At 47.4% G+C, this 17,967-nt stretch overlaps 1 protein-coding gene across 15 annotated transcripts in view; it reads left to right on the forward strand.

Moving 5' to 3' along the window:
* Positions 1-17,967, forward strand: part of RAD18 (RAD18 E3 ubiquitin protein ligase) — a 102,250-nt gene that overhangs the window by 8,263 nt on the left and 76,020 nt on the right. For 13 of the 15 annotated variants that reach the window (XR_011379675.1, XR_011379674.1, XM_002720617.5 and 10 more), the window contains exons 3-6: positions 4,118-4,179; positions 5,317-5,387; positions 13,609-13,946; positions 14,587-14,686. Coding sequence is in view for 13 of the 15 variants with exons in the window: in XM_002720617.5 (XP_002720663.2) it covers positions 4,118-4,179; positions 5,317-5,387; positions 13,609-13,946; positions 14,587-14,686 (571 nt within the window). In the remaining 2 variants the exon portion in view is untranslated. The remainder of the gene's footprint in view (positions 1-4,117; positions 4,180-5,316; positions 5,388-13,608; positions 13,947-14,586; positions 14,687-17,967) is intronic. The other 2 variants (XM_051831966.2, XM_008273586.4) reach the window with 2 other exon arrangements.

Below are 17,967 nucleotides of genomic sequence, written 5' to 3' on the forward strand. Positions count from 1 at the left end.
CTCATTAGTAGGGAGCGGGATTAGAAGTGGAACAGCCAGGATTCAAGCCAGCAGTCGTGTGGGATGCCCCTGCTGCAGGTGGCAGCTTTACCAAGTAGCCATAGCACTGGCCCCTCGATCTTGCATATGAATTCATGAAGCTACTCTGTTTACTGGGGAATGCAATCAATTTATGTTTAGAGTACTTCCTGAGAGTCAAGGACGTACTACTGATGCTTTGTTGGTTTCCATCTCTCTTGCAGCTTTTTTGGTCTTTTTTCCTTGCTAGCTGTCTTCCTTTATGTTCAGTTGATGTTTCTATAGGGACATGCTTTGATTCCTTTCTTGTATTCTTTTTCTTTTTTTAAAAAAATATTTTATTTATTTGGAAGAGTTACAGATGGAGATGGGGGGAGAGAGAGAGGTCTTCCATCCACTGGTTCACTCCTCAAATGGCCTTGGTGGCTGAGGCTGGACCAGGCCAAAGCCAGGAGCCAGGAGCTTCATCCATGTCTCCCACTTGGATGCAGGGACCCAAGGACTTGGGCCACAAGGCAGTGCTTTACCAGGCACATTTACAGGGAGCTGGATCAGAAGCAGAGCAGCCGGGTCTTGAACTGGCGCCCATGTGGGATGCTGGTGTCGCAGGTGGAAGTTCACCTGTTACACCACACTCCAGCCCTTCTCACTTTCTTTTGAGTATCTTCTGTAGATTTTCTTGTGCTTGCCAGGAGACTTTTATAAAACATATTTGCAACAGTCTCTTTTAAGCTGATACCTTAACTTCAATCTCAAAAAAGCTAGTCTTTTACTTCCTCCTTTTACATTTTATTGATGTCACACATTGTGTCTTTTTCTATCATGATTTCATTAACTTAGTTTTCTATAATTTTTTATACTGTGGTCTTAAATTCTAACCAGAATTAGAAAGAATTGATGCGTCAGAGTCTGTGCTGTAGCTCTGTAGTGCTGATTTGGTGATGTAGAAGTCCTCAGAGCTTTAGTAGGAGCAGATCTGTTGTCTCCGCCGTTGTCCTGGATTGGCTCCAGATCGGTGACCCGGAAACCCAGCCATTTGCTGCTGCTGTTTAAACACTGGATTAGTTATTTAAATCACTGCATCTGTTTTGCGAAGTTGGCATTTGGGACGTGAGTGATGAGCAGTCCCTTTGCAGTGGCGCAGTTCCCGAGGTTTGGGTAGGATGCCCTGACAGGATACAGGCCAGCTGAGCTGATCTGAGTTTGTGGTGTTGAAGAGTGTTTGGAGAAGAGAGGGTGGACGCACTGCTTGCCTGTGAGAAACGCTCCGTTAATAGACCGCGAGGCTCAGGTGCCGGGTTTCTTTGTGCAGGTTTTCTGACGATAATGGAATGTGCTCAGAATGTTTGCTCTTAGATGAAATTGAGGGCTTATTGACACTGTTAAATTTCTATTATTCTAAAGGTTGACAGCCAGTCTCTTTCTTTTCCTTGTGTGGATTTTTATTTACAAAATCAACCAAGAGTTGTGTAGGAGTAAAAAGCAGTGTCATTTCATCTTTTTCAAGAAGAGGGCTGTGAAACTGTTTCACGCGGCGGGCTCTGCTGAGTGAGAGGCAGCGTGAATTCCACGGGGCAGGACAGTGCTCTCCTCTCCCTAAGCTGGGGACGGCGCCGTGGGCCAGGACAGAGGAGGGCTGCCCTTGGTTAGTGCTGAGTGCCGTCCCTGCTGGGGGAGTGTTACCCTCCCCTCAGCCTGGACTCATGGGCGTTGCTATCACCGTTACTGTTGGATCAAAATCGCGTATGTGGACGGACTTACCGAAATCCGGTGGCTCAGCACGTCTGGGGCTAGGGCCTAGGAAAGTAACCTCCCGAGCGGCTGAGCCGGGCAGCCGGGGCCAGCAGCTGTTGATGGACAGTGTCGCTCAGGAGGCCGCACGGTGAGAGAAGGCGTTGGTAGTGAAGAGGAGTCTAGAGACGGTTTCCTCAGGCTGAGTCATACTCGAATCTCAGCCATACCTGATTGAGGTGCTGTCTGATGAATCTCGCCCATATCTGATTGAGGTGTTCTTTAGATGAAACTTTGGAGTTTAAAATTGGTGCTAAAACAAATTAAGACTTTTGGGCCTGTTGGTATGAGATGAATGTATTTTGCGTGTGTGAACGAGGTGAATTTAGGGGTTGAGGCGGGGGTGGAATGCTGTGAGTGAACTGTGTCCCCCCACAGTCCATGGTGCGTCCCTGACCCTTGATGAGCTGGTCTTTGGAGATGAAGCCTATGAGAGATGGTCGGGTTCAGATGGAGTCACGGGTGTGGTCTTCAGGGTGGGTTTGGGGTCCTAAAGTAAGAAGAGGTAGCAGAGTTTCCAGTCTTGGTCCTACCCCGAGAAGACGCAGAGTGGTTTTCTACAGGCCAGGAAGAGAGCTGTCGGTGGAAGCCCACCACAGCGGTCCCTGGTCCCGGGCCTGCAGCCTGCTACACTGGACATTGCTGTCTTAGTGCCCGCCCAGGTGTGGTGTCTGTGACTGCAGCGTCCGCACACGGAGACGTCCAGTTCTCCTGCTACTCTGAGTCGCTGCACTCGCTCGTGTTGCCTGTGTGGGGCTGCTGAAATGTCCCTACGTGCATGTGTGTGTTCCGTGCATGTATATACACGTATTGGCCAGCTTTTCATCACTAAAGTGAAATTCCTGAGGCAACTAACTTCCTAAGAAAAAAGATTGATGTCATAGTTTTGGAGGTTCAAGTCCACCATCAGGCAGCCCCACTGGTTGGTCTCTGGGGCTGGCGTTCTTGCCCAGGTGTCTCGTAGCACCAGCCTGGGAGTGCACTTGCCAGGAACCATTCATGGGGGCCCTGCCCTGACACCTATGCCCCTCAGCTGTGAATTTCAAAGTCCCCAGTTTTTCCGTCCTGAGAGGGACAGGATGGTTGGGAGGGCTGCGTTGTCTATCTCCCTTCTCAGACCACTGGGGCCTGATAAAGCCCCCGGAATCAGGCTCTGCTGCCTTGGTTTCTCCTGAGGTAGACCTTGCTTCCTTGGAAATGCTTGCTTCTCCCTCCTCTGACTGCATGGACGGAGGAATTTTTTCCCGCATTGACTGTGAGAGCTTGGTAGAGCAACTGGCGTGAAACTCGCAGAAGCCCCAAGACAGGGCCCTGGAGTTTTAGCTCCAGACTTGCCCACACGGAGTCTGCAGCGCTTCCTTTAAGGTCCAGCTTTGCCTGCTGGGGCTCAGCCCCGCCGAGGGTTCCCCTGCGCTCACTCGTGATTCTCTGTGTTGTCTGTGTGGTCAGGCCTGGGCGCAGCAGTGTACCCTGTGACCTTGCATCTCTGGTGGATCCAAGGGGCGTCGTTACTGTTTCAGTTTGCCCTTACCTGTCAGGGGACAAGGGACTTCCAAGCCCCCTACACACCAGTCACTTCCTTACTCCCAGAAGCTGACCTGTTTAATCTGTGTAACGTGCGCGCTTACTGAGGCTGGCAAGATGTGCTTGTTTCCTGGGTGTGTGTGCGGCTAAACCCACACTGTCTTCTCTGGACCGAGGTTCCGTAACCTCAGCCGAATTTGGGCTCCCAGTGAGCTGCCTGCACGTTAGTCACACCTGCTGCTGCTTTCCCCAGGAGGCACACTGCCTGCAGCGGCGAGAGTGCTCCACACCTGCTGCTTAGCGCTTGCCGACTCAGGCAGTGCCTTGCCTGGGCCGCCTCACTGGCCGCTCGGCGCCTTGAGGCCAGGGGCCTTCCCTGTGCACCGTTCCGTTCTCAGTGCTGTGTGGGTGACAGCTGTCATTTACAGACCGGAATATAGAAATCTCCAGTGTGATAATGTGGGCGCTTATTATTTCTTACGGTGTGTAAGTATCTTATTTCACACGTTGTAGAGCAATCCTGTCTCTGCCACACGCAGCCCTGGTCTTGCAGGTGTGGCCCTTCTGCTGTGGATGGAGGGTACGTGTGTGTGTTGCTTACGGAATGCAGTATCCTGGGAACTCCCTGTAATTGGTGTTCATTGAAAATGCTGTGCACAGTTAAAGGTACTAGAGACGGAAGATTCTGTTCCTTAGAGAGATAATGAAAATGTTTTGTTGTCATATTCTTATGTTATTAGTATCACTTAATTAACTTACTGAATTGGTTTTTGTGTTTTTGCAGATTGTTCTCTATGTATAAGAAAATTTCTATCGTATAAAACTCAGTGTCCAACTTGTTGTGTGGTGAGTTTTTCTCTTTTTTAGACTTAGTGATTCGCACAGATATTTCTGCTTCTTTTATATGCAACAGCCCACGGGGAGAAGTGTAGCTACTGAATTCAGCGTTATAAAGGCATTTTCAGGAGGAGCCTTTGGGCTCTGGTCAGTTTTTCATTAAAGCTCTGGACCTCTGGTAATCTGTAGTTCAGGAAGTAAAAGCAGGTTGTGAGCGAAGGACGCCTCCGGGCACGCATTCTCATGGGCCCTAGCTCTGTTGTAGCTCCTCACCTCAGGTAGAAACTCTGAGGTGGGCTTCTGCACTGCCGAGGGCTGGTGGCAGCGTTGGTGCCGAAGGCAAACAGGTGTGGCCGTCGGCCTTAACCAGCCTCACCGGTCCCTGGCCTGCTAGGCCCGATCGTCAGGGAAACACCAGGAACTTTCTTATTACAGGCTCAGAGACTTTTCAAGTAGTGGCGATAGGCGAGAGGTAGATGAAAGGGAGCTTGAACATCCGTGGGGGTAGGGAGGCGAGAGTCAGGTTGGGCAGAAACAGAGTGGGACTGTTGACGGGGGGCGAGTGTGGCCTCGGCGGGGGGAGCGGCGTGTGGCGGACACTGAGCTTGCAGAGTGATTTCCCTGTGTGAGCGACGCAGCAGCGTGGCTCCCGAGCCCGAGAGCTGCCTCCCCAGGGAGAGGAGCCGAGCCCCACGCGCTGAATGAGCCCTGCAGGTACCCTTCTCCGTGTTCCTGAGAGCTGACCTCATCCGCAGACTCCGCTGAGTACTTAAAGCCTCTCCCATTATGTTGCTGAAAAGAGCGTCTCCTCTTTTTATTGGAGAAAATGTTTGGAAAGCCGAGTGCTGGTGTTTTGAAGAAAGATTCTTGCTCATATTAGGTTTTGTTTTAATGAGTAGAGTAAATAATATATGCTTTTAACAAATGCTTTGGAGAGCTTTTATCAGACTTCCAGTTAGCAGACCCTGAATCACTTTTTAGAATTCCACGTAGGCTGAGATAAATGAGCTTTGTTTTGAGGTTTTCCTGGAAGACTTGGTGGGATGGGGAGCCTCAGCAGGATGGGTCAGACATCCTCAAAAACATGGTTGTGACGAACAAATGATTGTTTTTGACCTTTTTCCATCTGTTGTTTTTCTTTTCTAGACTGTCACAGAGCCAGACCTGAAAAACAACCGTGTGCTAGATGAACTGGTAAAAAGCTTGCATTTTGCACGGTATGATTTAATGTTGTGACTAACCTCCGGCTGCTCCCGCCCGTGGTGTGTCCCCTCCGGCCTCTGTGGCGGACCTCTCAGTTGGGGTCTGCAGGGCTGCATATTTTGGAGTAAAATAAAGGAAATGATGATTGTTGTTATTCACACGTGCAAAATCTAATAGTGATAAGAATTTATTCCGTTACTAACCAGAAATTCTCCTGTACTGAACAGTTAAAAGTTAAAGTGTGGGTCCGAGGACTCCTCCGGTCTTGGTTCTGTGAACATTCTCCTGGGATATCTTCTATTCTAGATTCAGCTGTGTTTTTCAGGTGCCCTGGTTCCTCTCACGGGAGCCAGGCTCTGGTGCTGGGGTGCGTGTTACCACGAGGGCATTACAGCTGCTTGGGCCTCTCAGTGGAGCTGGATGTGTTTAGGCCAGCCTGATGGACACACGCCCATAACTGGTTGTGTTTGTTGTATGTGGATCTATTAACTCCTAATCTGATTTACTCAGCATGTAAAAAATAATGTGTCTTGTGAAATATGTAGTTGTTTTATGTTTTCTAAAACTCACATATGTAGCTTTCCTTCCTAACTGTCACATGCATGAATGTGTGAAAGTGATTTTGATCTCCCAGAGTGATCTAAAAAGGTATGTTTTACCCAACAATGCCTTGAAATTTTCTGAAGTTTTTTTTTATTTTTATTTTTTAAAGATTTATTTATTTATTTGAGAAGCAGAGACAGAGACATCTTCCATCTGCTGGTTCACTCCCCAAATGACCGCAGTGGCAGGGGCTGGGCTGTTCCGAAGCTAGGAACCAGGAGCTTCCTCTCAGTCTCCTATGTGAGTGTAGGGGCCCAAGTTCTTGGGCCATCTTCTACTGCTTTGCCAGGAGCGTTAGCAGAGAGCCGGATTGGAGTGGAGCAGCCAGGACATAGCTGGAGGCCATATGGGACGCGGGCGCCACAGGCGAAGGATGCTAGCATCGCAGGTGGTGGCTTAGCCTGCTGCACTGCAATGCCATCCGCCCTGATGCATCTTCATGTAAAGATGTGATGGGAGTTAAGAGAAAGTTATTGGCTCATTTTAACTGTAAGCATCAACTTTGGATTTAACATTCTCACCCAGGTCATTTTTGTTGTAAGTGGTCTCGTGGCTTTAACGTCTGTGTTTACACTCGTGACATCCAGACTGTTTCTTCAGCTAGGTCTCATCCAGACTTCACACTCATGCGTCTCACATTCTGCGTGGACAGGAGCTGCTCTTGAATGATGTGCACCAAACAGTGCCGGTTCCCGGTGCTGCCTGTGACGCTGGCCCTGCCGCTCGCTCTGTGCTCTCCGGCTCGTCCACAGCAGCACTGCCCTCTCACTTGCCCGGCGCCAAGCCCTGGAGTCCTCCTGAGCCCTCCCGGTTACACCACGTCATCCGTTAGTGGATCCTGGTGGCGTGTCTTCAGAACACTGGCAGGGTCTTACTGCTCTCACCTCCTTCCGGGACGGCCGCAGCCCAGGCCGGGTCAGCCCGCGTTCCTGCCAGCACTTCCTCTCGGTCGTGACTGTGCTTGTGCTGTCTCAGAGCTCTTCCTGAGGACAGCAACCAGAGCGGTTCCTGTAAGAGAAAGTCAGATTGCGCTAAGACCGTGCCGGGCGCTTCCCGTGTCACTTGGCGAGAAGCCTGCCTCGGTGGCAGCCCCCTGTTCCCTGCAGTCCCTGCCGGGGCGCTTCCTGTCTGATTTGGAGAGAAGCCCTGCCTGGTGGCAGCCCCTGTTCCCTGCAGTTCGTGCCAGGGCACTTCCCGTGTCATTTGGAGAGAAGCCTGCCCCTCAGTGGCAGTCCCTGTTCCCTGCAGTCTTGCTCCCTCTGGGGCCTTAGGCCACACCTCGCTGCTCCGGTTTACTCAGTTCCAGTCCCTCTGGCCTCCCTGCCATTCTGTCTGCTGACCTCACTCTGACCCTGAAGACTTCTGCTCCTGCTCCACTTCACAGTGGACGCCTGTTTCCCTGTTCAGCCCTGGCTCAGCCCTGACTCGGGACTGGTTCTCCTGGGGCGTCTTGGTGAGGTGCTGCGGAGAGGATCCGGCATCTGCTCCACACGTGGTTTCCTTGCTTCTGGCACCTTTCGCATGCACTGTGTGTGTGTCTGTCCGTAGTGTCGGCTTCATGAGGACAGAGGCCTCTCTTTGCTTATGTTAGATTTCTCTGCCAAGAATAGCTGACACTTGAATAACTTAAGAATTTTAATTTTAGCGTGGAGAATAGTTTTATCATGGTAATGGAGTTTCCATCGGCCATGGTCTTTGTTGACTGAATTGAAGTAAGAGAGCAAATTAGTAAAAGGAAATTTATCTGAAGTGTGGATAAAAGCCAAGGTGTGGCTGAGTGGACACCTGGCCGGAGAGGCGGGCGTCCTCCCTAGTGGGGGTGTGGTCTCCACTGTGTGCTGTCTGCTTTACTTGGTCGTGATGGGCGGACGCTTTGCTAAGAACCTTTCTACAAAGCTGGGTCCTGGAGCAAAACAGACCGTCAGTGTTTGTGCTCCTGTTTGTATTTTGTTTGTTTCCTCTCAAAGACCAAGATTTTTAAGTTTTTGTTTCCTTTAATCTTTCTTCCCCTCTAGCTTTTATTTATTTATTTCCAAATTTTCCATTCTGGAAAAATCCAAATTTAGACATATGTGTGGAAAATAAAATAATGAAATAATGACACAAGCTCCTCACCATGTGCCTGCCAGCATTTGTCAGCTTGTGGACGATCTTAGGGTTTTTTTTTTCAAGATTTTTTTTTTAATTTCAAAGTGAGAGTTACAGGAGGGATGAGATAGATAGATAGATATATCTTCCATCGTCTTGTTCACTCCCCAAATGGCAGCAACATCTGGGGCTGAGATAGGCCAAAGCCAGGAGACGGGAACTCCATCTGCATCTGCCATGTGTGTGAGGGACCCCAGCACTCGGGCCACCTTCCACTGCTGTCCCAGGCACATTGGCAGGAAGCTGGATCGGAAGTGGAGCAGCCGGGACTTGAACCAGCGCTCTTACGGGACGCTGGTGTTGCTGGTCTTGCAGGCAGAGGCTTGACCTGCCGCACTAGGCCGGCCCCTTGTGGGCGTCCTTGATTTTGTTACCTGCCTCACTAGGCTGGCCCCTTGTAGGCATCCTTGATTTTGTTACCTGCTGCACTACGCCGGCCCCTTGTGGGCATCCTTGATTTTGTTACCTGCTGCACTAGGCCGGCCCCTTGTGGGCATCCTTGATTTTGTTACCTGCCGCACTACGCCGGCCCCTTGTGGGCATCCTTGATTTTGTTACCTGCTGCACTAGGCCGGCCCCTTGTGGGCATCCTTGATTTTGTTACCTGCCGCACTACGCCGGCCCCTTGTGGGCATCCTTGATTTTGTTACCTGCTGCACTACGCCGGCCCCTTGTGGGCATCCTTGATTTTGTTACCTGCCGCACTAGGCTGGCCCCTTGTGGGCGTCCTTGATTTTGTTACCTGCTGCACTAGGCCGGCCCCTTGTGGGCATCCTTGATTTTGCTGACATCTCCTCGCCTTCCCTCGGTCCTCATTGTTGATTTTAAAATGTCGGATGGGCCTGTTAGTCTCAGGACATCATTGAAAGTGTTCAGATTATGCCTGGCAGTTAAACATGATATGAAACAGGACATTTTGATTGTAAATAACATTTTTATGAATTTCTATTAAGCTGTTAGGCAGAACAAAATAATTGCTGCTTTGTCTCTTTTTATACCATTTCCTGTCCTGTGGCGCAGCTAACTCCCAGGTGGTCTGAGAGTTATTAGTCATTTTATTGACTTCAGACTAATAGTGAAAGAGAAATCTGAGCAGCTAATACAAAGGCATATTAAAATGTTCATGGAAACATGGAATTAAAAGGTAAGTTTTGAGGCTGGTGTTGTGGAATAGTGGGTTAAGCTGCTGCCTGCAATGCCTGCATCTCATATGGGCACCTGTTCGAGTCCCAGATGCTCCACTTCTGATCCAGCTCCCTGCTAATGCACCTAGGAAAGCATCAGAAGATGGCCCAAGTGCTTGGGCCCATGCCATCCATATGGAAGACCTGAATGAAGTTCCCAGCTCCTGGCTTTAAAGCCTGCTGTTATGGCCATTTGAGGAGTGAGCAGATGAATGGAAGACATCTTTCTCTCTCTCTGTCCACCTCCCTCTCCCTCCCTCCCTCCTTCCTTCTGTAACTCTGCCTTCCAAATAAATAAATACATCTTAAAAAAAGAGAGAGAAGTTTCTTGGTGCACAACATTTTGAAGTTCAAGCGTAGTTTTTCGTTGTATTCTCCATGAACTTTTGAGAGCCACTTCCTGCATTACTGTGGCAATCATTTGATTTTTGTCAGTGAGTCTTTCAATTTCAGATGATGATAATGGGTAATTCTGTCTCTGTTTCCCTATTGATACACATGTGGATGCTTTCTGGTTTTTGTCTGTTGTGAGTAGAGCTGCTGTGAACATTCCCATTCATATCTTTCGGCATGTTTCACAGGTATGATGGCCAGGCCATAGGATAGGCATTCATTTATGTGCTGCAGTATCTGAAGACCGTTTTTTTTTTTTTTTTCTCTGAAGATTTATTTATTGAAAGTCAGAGTTACACAGAGAGAGGAGAGACAGAGAGAGAGAGAGGTCTTCCATCTGCTGGTTCACTCCTCAATTGGCTGCAATGGCTGGAGCTGTGCCGATCCGAAGCCAGGACCAGGAGCTTCTTCCGGGTCTCCCATGTGGGTGCTGGGGCCCAAGGACTTGGGCCATCTTCCACTGCTTCCCTAGGCCATAGCAGAGAGCTGGTTTGGAAGTGGAGCAGCCAGGTCTCGAACCAGCGCCCATATGGGATGCCAGCGCTGCAGGCAGTGGCTTTACTCACTGTGCCACAGCCCCACAGTGCTGGCCCCAGTCCTTTAGTTTTAAGCATTCTTTCAGATGTGAGACGATAGGTCATTGTGGTCGCGTGTGCATTTCCTGCCGCCTGATGCACCTTCGCGTGTGCTTACTGACGATTCCTGTGTCTTCTAGTTTTCTGCTCAGTTTTTAAAAATTGTACTGTTTTGTCTTCCTGATTTTTAGGGGTTTTCATATATTATGCTTTAGTTTTGAGGACATCTGCTTATCAAAGACACCTTTAAAATAAAAAGGCATGCTACAGACAGGGAGAAAAAAATGGAACTACAAATATTTGATTGCCTCTCTTGTTAATGATTTGTGCTTTTTCAAATCTTGCCTAATACATCTTCTCCTATCAAGATTTTTTGCTGTTTCCTTCTATAAATGCCATTTTGGCTTTTGCATTTAGGTCAATGAGCCCATTCAAGTTAATTTTGGGCCATGATGTAGGTAAGGGTCAAGATTCACTTGTTCTTCGACAGATAATCACTTGCTCCTGCACTGTTTATGAGAAAAGGCCCACTAGATTGCAGTGGCTCCTTGCTGTAAATAAGATGATGTAAATAAGATGATGTAAATAAGACTGGACACAGTGTGTTCCGTATCCTGTTTGTCTCTCTGCAAAATGATGCTGTCTCCAGCATGGTAGCTGGCTTGCTGAAATCCTTGAACGCTGTTAGTTCCTTTTCTCAAACGTTGTTCTTCAGGACTCAAGCATTATAGGGCCTTTGCATTTTTGTGGAAGTTTCAGAATGATTTATTATTTCCTCTCCCAAAACAGTGGCTTATCAATTGATTGGGATTGCATTTACTTTGTGAGTCATTTTGGAGAAAATAGGCATTTTAACACTGTTGAGTCATCTGGACGATGACTAGAACCTGGAATATCTGTTTATTTAAGCCTTCTTTTATTTCTCTTAAGAATGTTTTGAAGTTTTCAGGATATAGGTTTTACACATTAAAAAAATGTATTCCTAGATGTTTAATATTTTTGATGTTATGTAAGTGGTATTTAAAGATGTTATTTTCTGCTTGCTAATATATAGAGACACATTAATTTCTTGTTTATTGACAGGGAACCAGGACCTTGTAAAAATTCATTTATTCCAGTTTCTTATAGATTGAATTTGATTTTCTGTGTGCATAATCATTTCACCTGCAAATAAAAAATACTTTTTTGTGTGTTTCTCTCCAAATGCAATCATTGTACCTTTTCAAGATTTATTTATTTTGAAAGTCTAAGTTACAGAGAGAGAGAGAGAGAGAGAGATTGATTGATTTCACTGATTCAGTCCCCAGATGGTCACAACGGCCAGCACTGGGCCAGCCCGAAGCCAGGAGCCAGGAGCTTATCCTGGTCTCCCATGTAGGTAGCACCAGCCAAGGACTTGGGGGCATCATTTACTGCCTTCCCAGGTGCATTGGCAGGAAGCTAGATTGGAAGCAGAGCAGCTGGAACTTGAACCAGCACTTGGCCATAGTTGCAAATTGTGGTTCTGTGCCACAGGATGTGTCTCTTTTCTGTTCTTTGTTCTCTGTTATTATTTGCTTCTATCTCTGGTTTTAGTTTGATGTTTCTAAGCTTGGAATATTGTTTGTTTCTTATTAATCCAATTTTTCCTTTAGGGACTACTTTGTTAAACTCTCATGTTATCATTTACCTCAGAATATCTTTACATTTCCATTGTGATTTGTCCTGTATAGTTATTTAGAATTGTGATGCTTATATAATATTGGGATATTTATTAATTATTTTTCTGTTAGTTTAGTCTGAATTCTAAAGTGGCAGATTTTGATTTTTTATAAGATTTGGAAGTTCATAATCCTCGATTTTTCTGATATTTCCCATTCTCTTCCTGCTTCTTTTGGATACCAGTTATTATCTCTACAGGAAGTCTTCAAAAAATTCATAGAAATGTCTGTTATGAAAAACCTATGGTGGGTTTCACTTTTTTTCAGCAAAATAATTTTTGATTTACCCTTATATATCGTACTTTACTTTTATTGTCTTTTCTCTTCTTTTTTCTCTCTCTACTTGGGTTTGTGTATTTCTTGTTGTCCTGTCTTAATGATTACTAATACCGTCCTCTGCTGTCTCCTATTATACTCATCCAGCTTTGCAACTGTAGAATGTTCATTTGATTATTTCTAAAGGATTTTAATACTCTCTTGAAGTACATTATCTTTTTTATCCATTTGTCGTCTTTTTTTCTGTAACTTGCTTATCACAGTTCTTTTGAAGTCATGCCTGCTAATGCCTCTTTTTGGATTACCTCTGGGTTTGCTTCTGTTGACTGTTTTTTCTCTTGGTTAGTGCCTGTGTTTTTCCTTGCTTCTTTGCATGCCTGGTAACTTAAAAATACATGCTGAGTATTGTAGGTGAAATATATAAGCTGTGAATTATCCTCATTTGAAAGATGTTGAACTTTGTTGTGATGGCAGTTGAATGAGCAGCTCTTCAGCTCTGTTCTGGTGAGGTGAGGTGCAGTGTTTGGTTGGGTAAGGTTGACTTTGGCTTTGCTTACGCTTCTGCACAACTTGCAGAAAATTCTCCTGGGGTGACCCTCATGAGAGTTTTAGATCACTCCCCGTGTCTGTTCTCCCTTGTATTAATTACAGCCCAGTTGTTGTATGTTAGAAGAAAGTTGTTTTTGATTACAGAATAAACCTTGGGGTTGGTGCTGTAGTGTAGCAGGTAAAGCTGCTGCCTGCAGTACCAGAATCCCGTATGGGTGCTGGTTCAAGTCCCAGCTGCTCCTCTTCCGATCCAGCTCTTTGCTATGGCCTAGGGAAGCAGTGGAAGATGGTCCAAGTCCTTGGGCCCCTGCACCCATGTGGGAGACCCAGAAGAAGCTCCTGGCTCCTGGCTTCAGATTGGTGCAGCTCCAGCTGTTGTGGTCAATTGGGGAGTGAATCAGGGGATGGAAGACTTCTCTCTCTCTCTCTCTCTCTCTGCTTCTCTGCCTCTCCTTCTCTCTCTGTTAACTCTGACTCTCAAATAAATAAATCTTTAAAAGAAGAGAGAGAGAATAAGCCTCATATCAGCTGTTCCATGACCAGAGCCTGAAGTCTGCCATTTGCTTATACACACCGATGAACTATCTTTGGAGTCAGGTTTATTGCTTTTGTTTTATTCCAGCAGCAACACTTTGGTTTGGTTGTCATTATGGCCTAACTTCTGTATCTCAGAGGAACAAGTGTTAACTGGGAAAACAGTTTGTGTTATTCCCCTAAGCATCATTTCGTGTCCTGGTGATGGGTTGAGTGTTGTTACATTAGTATTTTTGGCTGATGGGAAAGCCTGCTGTGTTTCTGTGCTTTCAGGAGTCATCTGTTGCAGTCTGCTTTGGAGTCGCCTCCCATCTCTCCCGTGTCCTCCTCTGCGAAGAAGCTCACCGGCAGAGCCCTCACTCCTGCTGCCGCCAGACAGTCTTCAAAGCATGGCCGCAGACTGATAGACAATTTCTTGATCAAGGAAGTTGCAAGTTCCACATCAGAGTTGTTGATAAACGAAAAGGAAAGCAAATTGAGCCCTCAGACAGAGGCGGGCCCTTCTGCAGAGCCCAAGGAGACATGTTTCCCAGAAAAGGTGACTCCTGGCTCCATGGAGGCCAACGGTCCCGAGACCCCCTCTACATCCACTTTGAAACAGGTTGCTAAAGGTAGGAAATTCTTACGTGACAATTCATACTCAGCGGTCGTCTCCTGGCCTCTTACCCGTGTAGACCTGAGAGACCACCCCAGATCCCTGTAACTCCACGAAGTTGTTTGGGAGTGACGAACTAATCTTAGCATTACGTGGGGAATTACCAATAAAAGCTAAATCAATCAGTTCGTGCCCGTTGGAAAGGTGAGCAGTAGTTGGGCCAGCCAGTCAGTGCGTTGATGAAGCTGCTCCTGCCCCTGCCTTGCCTGCAGACCCGGGCTGTCTTCCCCAGCCTGTTGTGATTGCGTCTGTGCTAAATACGGATGGCAGCTGACGCTTGGGAAAACCTAGGACTAGCTTAGAGTTTGGTCGTACCTTGCTGGAAAAGCTTAACCAGAGCATTCTCCAATAAATCAACTTGCAGGCTCATTTGCATTCTTTTCCTCTAGGCCCAAGATTCTAATTGTGTGACTCCCCGCATATAGCGTTACCCGGTCCTGTTGCCTTCATGGGTTATTCTTTTTCTCTTCTGTTTTTCTAAGTATATGTTAAATTGGGATTCCGTTTTTTGTCTTAATTGCTGAAAGGTATTGGCTTATATAATTTTTTATTTTTCTGCAAATAATAACACCCTTTTCTCTTTTTAAAAAATACAGTGGATTGTCCTGTTTGTGGGGTTAACATTCCAGAGAGTCACATTAATAAGCACCTAGACAGCTGTTTGTCCCGTGAAGAGAAGAAGGAAAGCCTCCGAAGGTAAGATAGTTGAGCGCGACTCTTTATTTCTTCTAAGATTTATTTATTTATTTGAAAGGCAAAGTTACAGAGAGAGATGTAGAAACAGAAAGAGATCTTCTTTCTGTTGGTTTACTCTTCAATAACCACAAAAAGCTGGGGCTGGGTCAGGCCGAGGCCAGGAGCCTGGAACTCCATCTGGGTCTCCCACGTGGGTGCAGGGACCCAAGCACTAGGGCCATCCTCTGCTGCTTTCCCAGGCGCATTTGCCGGAAGCTGGATTGGAAATGGAGTGGCCAGGACTCACACCGTCACCCATGTGGGATGCCGGTGCTGAGGCGGTGCCTTTACCTGCTGCATGACGATGCTGGCACCGCAGCACAACTCGGCGCCTTTCTGTAGGTGTTTCCTAGGCTTTACGAATTTGGAAAAAAAGGCAGCGTTCACTCTGCTGTCTGCCCCAGCCCTCCAGTCCCCTTCTCCTTTAGCTGTGACGTCTCCCAGTCCCTGCCCGCTTGCTGTTTCCTCAGCTCCCACTCGGTCAGAATACTTAGCTGAGTCGGGTCTGGGGACTGCTACTAAAATTTTAAACGTCGGAGACCGCAGTTCATTTCTTTCCAAGCTCGTCTGTGAAATTGGGTGTTGTGGGCCAGAGCTGTTTTCTGCTTTCCCCATCCCCAGGGCAGGAGCACCGATCAGTGGGGCTTGCTGGGGAGCGTGAGGCTTAAGCGTCCAGGAGAAGAAGACTTGGAAAGAAGACGGAAGCCGAAGAAGTGAATGGGGATCGGGAAGTGGGCGTGACTGGAGCGATCGGCTCCTTAGTTTCCTCTGTCTTGAAGGACGTAGCAGACTGATTTCCAAAAGCCGTGAAGTAATAGTACCTTGTAAAGAAGGCAGGACCGTCTTACTGTTTTTGTGATTAGAGATAGATGCCGCTTGATTTTTGAGCAAGTTTTAAGGGAGTCCAGGCTCTGAAGAACACTTGGTGTCACGTGATCCAGAAGGCAACCTACAGCACAGCTTACTGTGTTAGCTCCTGGTTGGGGACGTGCTTGAGAATGGACCCTGGGCAGCTGCGTACGCACAATGCTCCCACCTAGTGGGCAGTGTGTAGGAGAGAATAAAGGTTTTAGATGGCTTAGTTAGGAGAGACTTGAGATAAGTTAAGCTGGATGGTCCCACAGGTTGTTTCCCATACGTCGTGGGAAGTCTGCAGGCTGCCTTTCTCTTTGAGGGTGTTTGTTCCTATAGAATGAGTTGGGAGTATGGAAGCTGAGTATTTTCTTTCTCAAGAATAAAGAATTGCTTTTTCTGGATACATCTGTCATGTTTCTGCAGATATGTTCAGCTCAAAGACAGCCTTGTCCATGATTTGTCAGTGTCCAAGAGTGAACAGTGCAGTCCAGGGGCTGGTGCTGTGGTGTAGTGGGCTAAAGTCTCCGCCGGCAGTGCCGGCATCCCATGTGGGCGCTGGTTCCAGTCCTGGCTGCTCCTCTTCCGATCCAGGTCTCTGCTAAGGCCTGGGAAAGCAGTGGAGGATGGCCCAAGTATTTGGGCCCCTGCATCCATGTGGGGGACCTGAAGGCAGCCCCTGGCTCCTGGCTTTGGATTGGCCCAGCTCAAGCCGTTGTGGCCATTTGGAGAGTGAATCAGCGGTTGGAAGAGCTTTCTCTCTGTCTCTGCCTCTCACTGTCTGTAACTCTACCTCTCAAGTAAATAATTAAAATAAAGAAATAATAAATACAAAGAACACTGCAGCCCTGCCGGTTGCTCCTGAGTGTGACTTGGACACACAGCGTGCCGGTCGCCCTGTTAGTGCACGGGAGGCTCGGAGAAGTCCTGCTTGAAAAGTAACCGCTGGGTTTGTTTAACGCGGGCATGCCTAGATTTGCTGGATCCTGACTTTCTGTCTGGCTGGCTGTAATCTGTGACAGCGGTGTTCAGAGGCACCGTGGGGGAACGTTGAGTCGTGTGCTGGTTCTGGGGTTCCCTCACATGAGGAGCACCTGCCAGGTGTTCACTTTGCCACAACACCCTGCCAGGCTGTCTCCTGGATCTGGGTGACAGCTTCATTCTGCATAAACCCTCCCAGGGTCGACTGCGGGCGCAGCCCCTTTGGTGCCTTCGGATTCTGAGGCCCTTGCGTGCGTTTCACAGTTTGACCAAATCGTGAATGGAAGACCGGTCATTTTTCTGTCTGGGGAAGCATTTGGCAGGCTTCAGGTCTTTAAATTCTTGATAGAAATGTTTCATCTCTGCAGAGTTTTCCGTCGTAAATGCCAGGAAATAGTTCGGTTCTGTAGAATTTCACGGTGGTAAGTTTAATCTTGTCTCCTTTGTAAAAATAAATGAGTCAGATCCAGAACTAATGAATTGTCCTTCCATGTGCTGTGTAAACACCTGCAAAGTTATTCAGCCAGTGATGCCTACTGTGATTTTATTTTGTGATTTTATTAGTCTTGTAGAATTCAATGGGCTCTCATTATAAGAAGAACAATTTTCAGAAAAATATAATCTGTTGAGGTTTTACAGCCCTTTTTACAGTCAAGCAGTTACTTCTGGCTTTTAGACTTTGTTAGGTTAAAGGAACTAGGTTAGTCTGGGAATGGCACTGCTGGTAAGAGGCGGGTGGCTGGTGATCAGCTGTGGTATTTGTCTAGGTGGGACCTTTGGACTGGTGGCCTCGGGTTAACCCTGAGGAACCCTGTGGAAAATATTGATTTCCGGTCTGTGCTTGGGACCTGATTTGTAGTTGGTAGATGGCCATGGAGAAGGGCCTGGGCATCTGTGCTCTAGACGCATTCTCCGGATGGCCTTGAGGCGCTGGCAGGTTTGGGAAGCCCAGCCCTCTGTGAACTGGTGCTGTCCAAATCCTTTGTAAAGTCTTGATTTTCAGACAGACCTGTTGCTTCCAAGTTTCTGTTAATTTTCACCTGCAACTTTGATGTTCTCGTTTTGAAGCTGTGGCGCTGTAGTGACAGTGTGATACTTCTTTCTTGAGAGCCTCGTCGCCACAGAGGGGAGCCGGGCTGTGCACGAGGGCACCCTGCTCTGATCCCGTGAAGCGGGCAAGGTGCTGCTGGAGCGCCGCTTGATGGCTTTTCTCGAGTCACTGAAACTTTTAGAGGGCCTGAATTCTAGGCCATTCTGAGGAACAATATTTATTAAGATTGTTTTTTTTTTTTTTTTGAGAGAGAGCATAGATGGAAGAAATTTGATATAGCTTTTTGTTTAAAATTATAGTTTGGTGCTTATCTGTGTATTAAAAGTATGTAAATAAAATAAAAAGCCAGGTGGTGATT

The sequence above is a fragment of the Oryctolagus cuniculus genome, chromosome 10, assembly GCF_964237555.1.
Source record: "Oryctolagus cuniculus chromosome 10, mOryCun1.1, whole genome shotgun sequence".
Lineage (NCBI taxonomy): Eukaryota > Metazoa > Chordata > Mammalia > Lagomorpha > Leporidae > Oryctolagus > Oryctolagus cuniculus.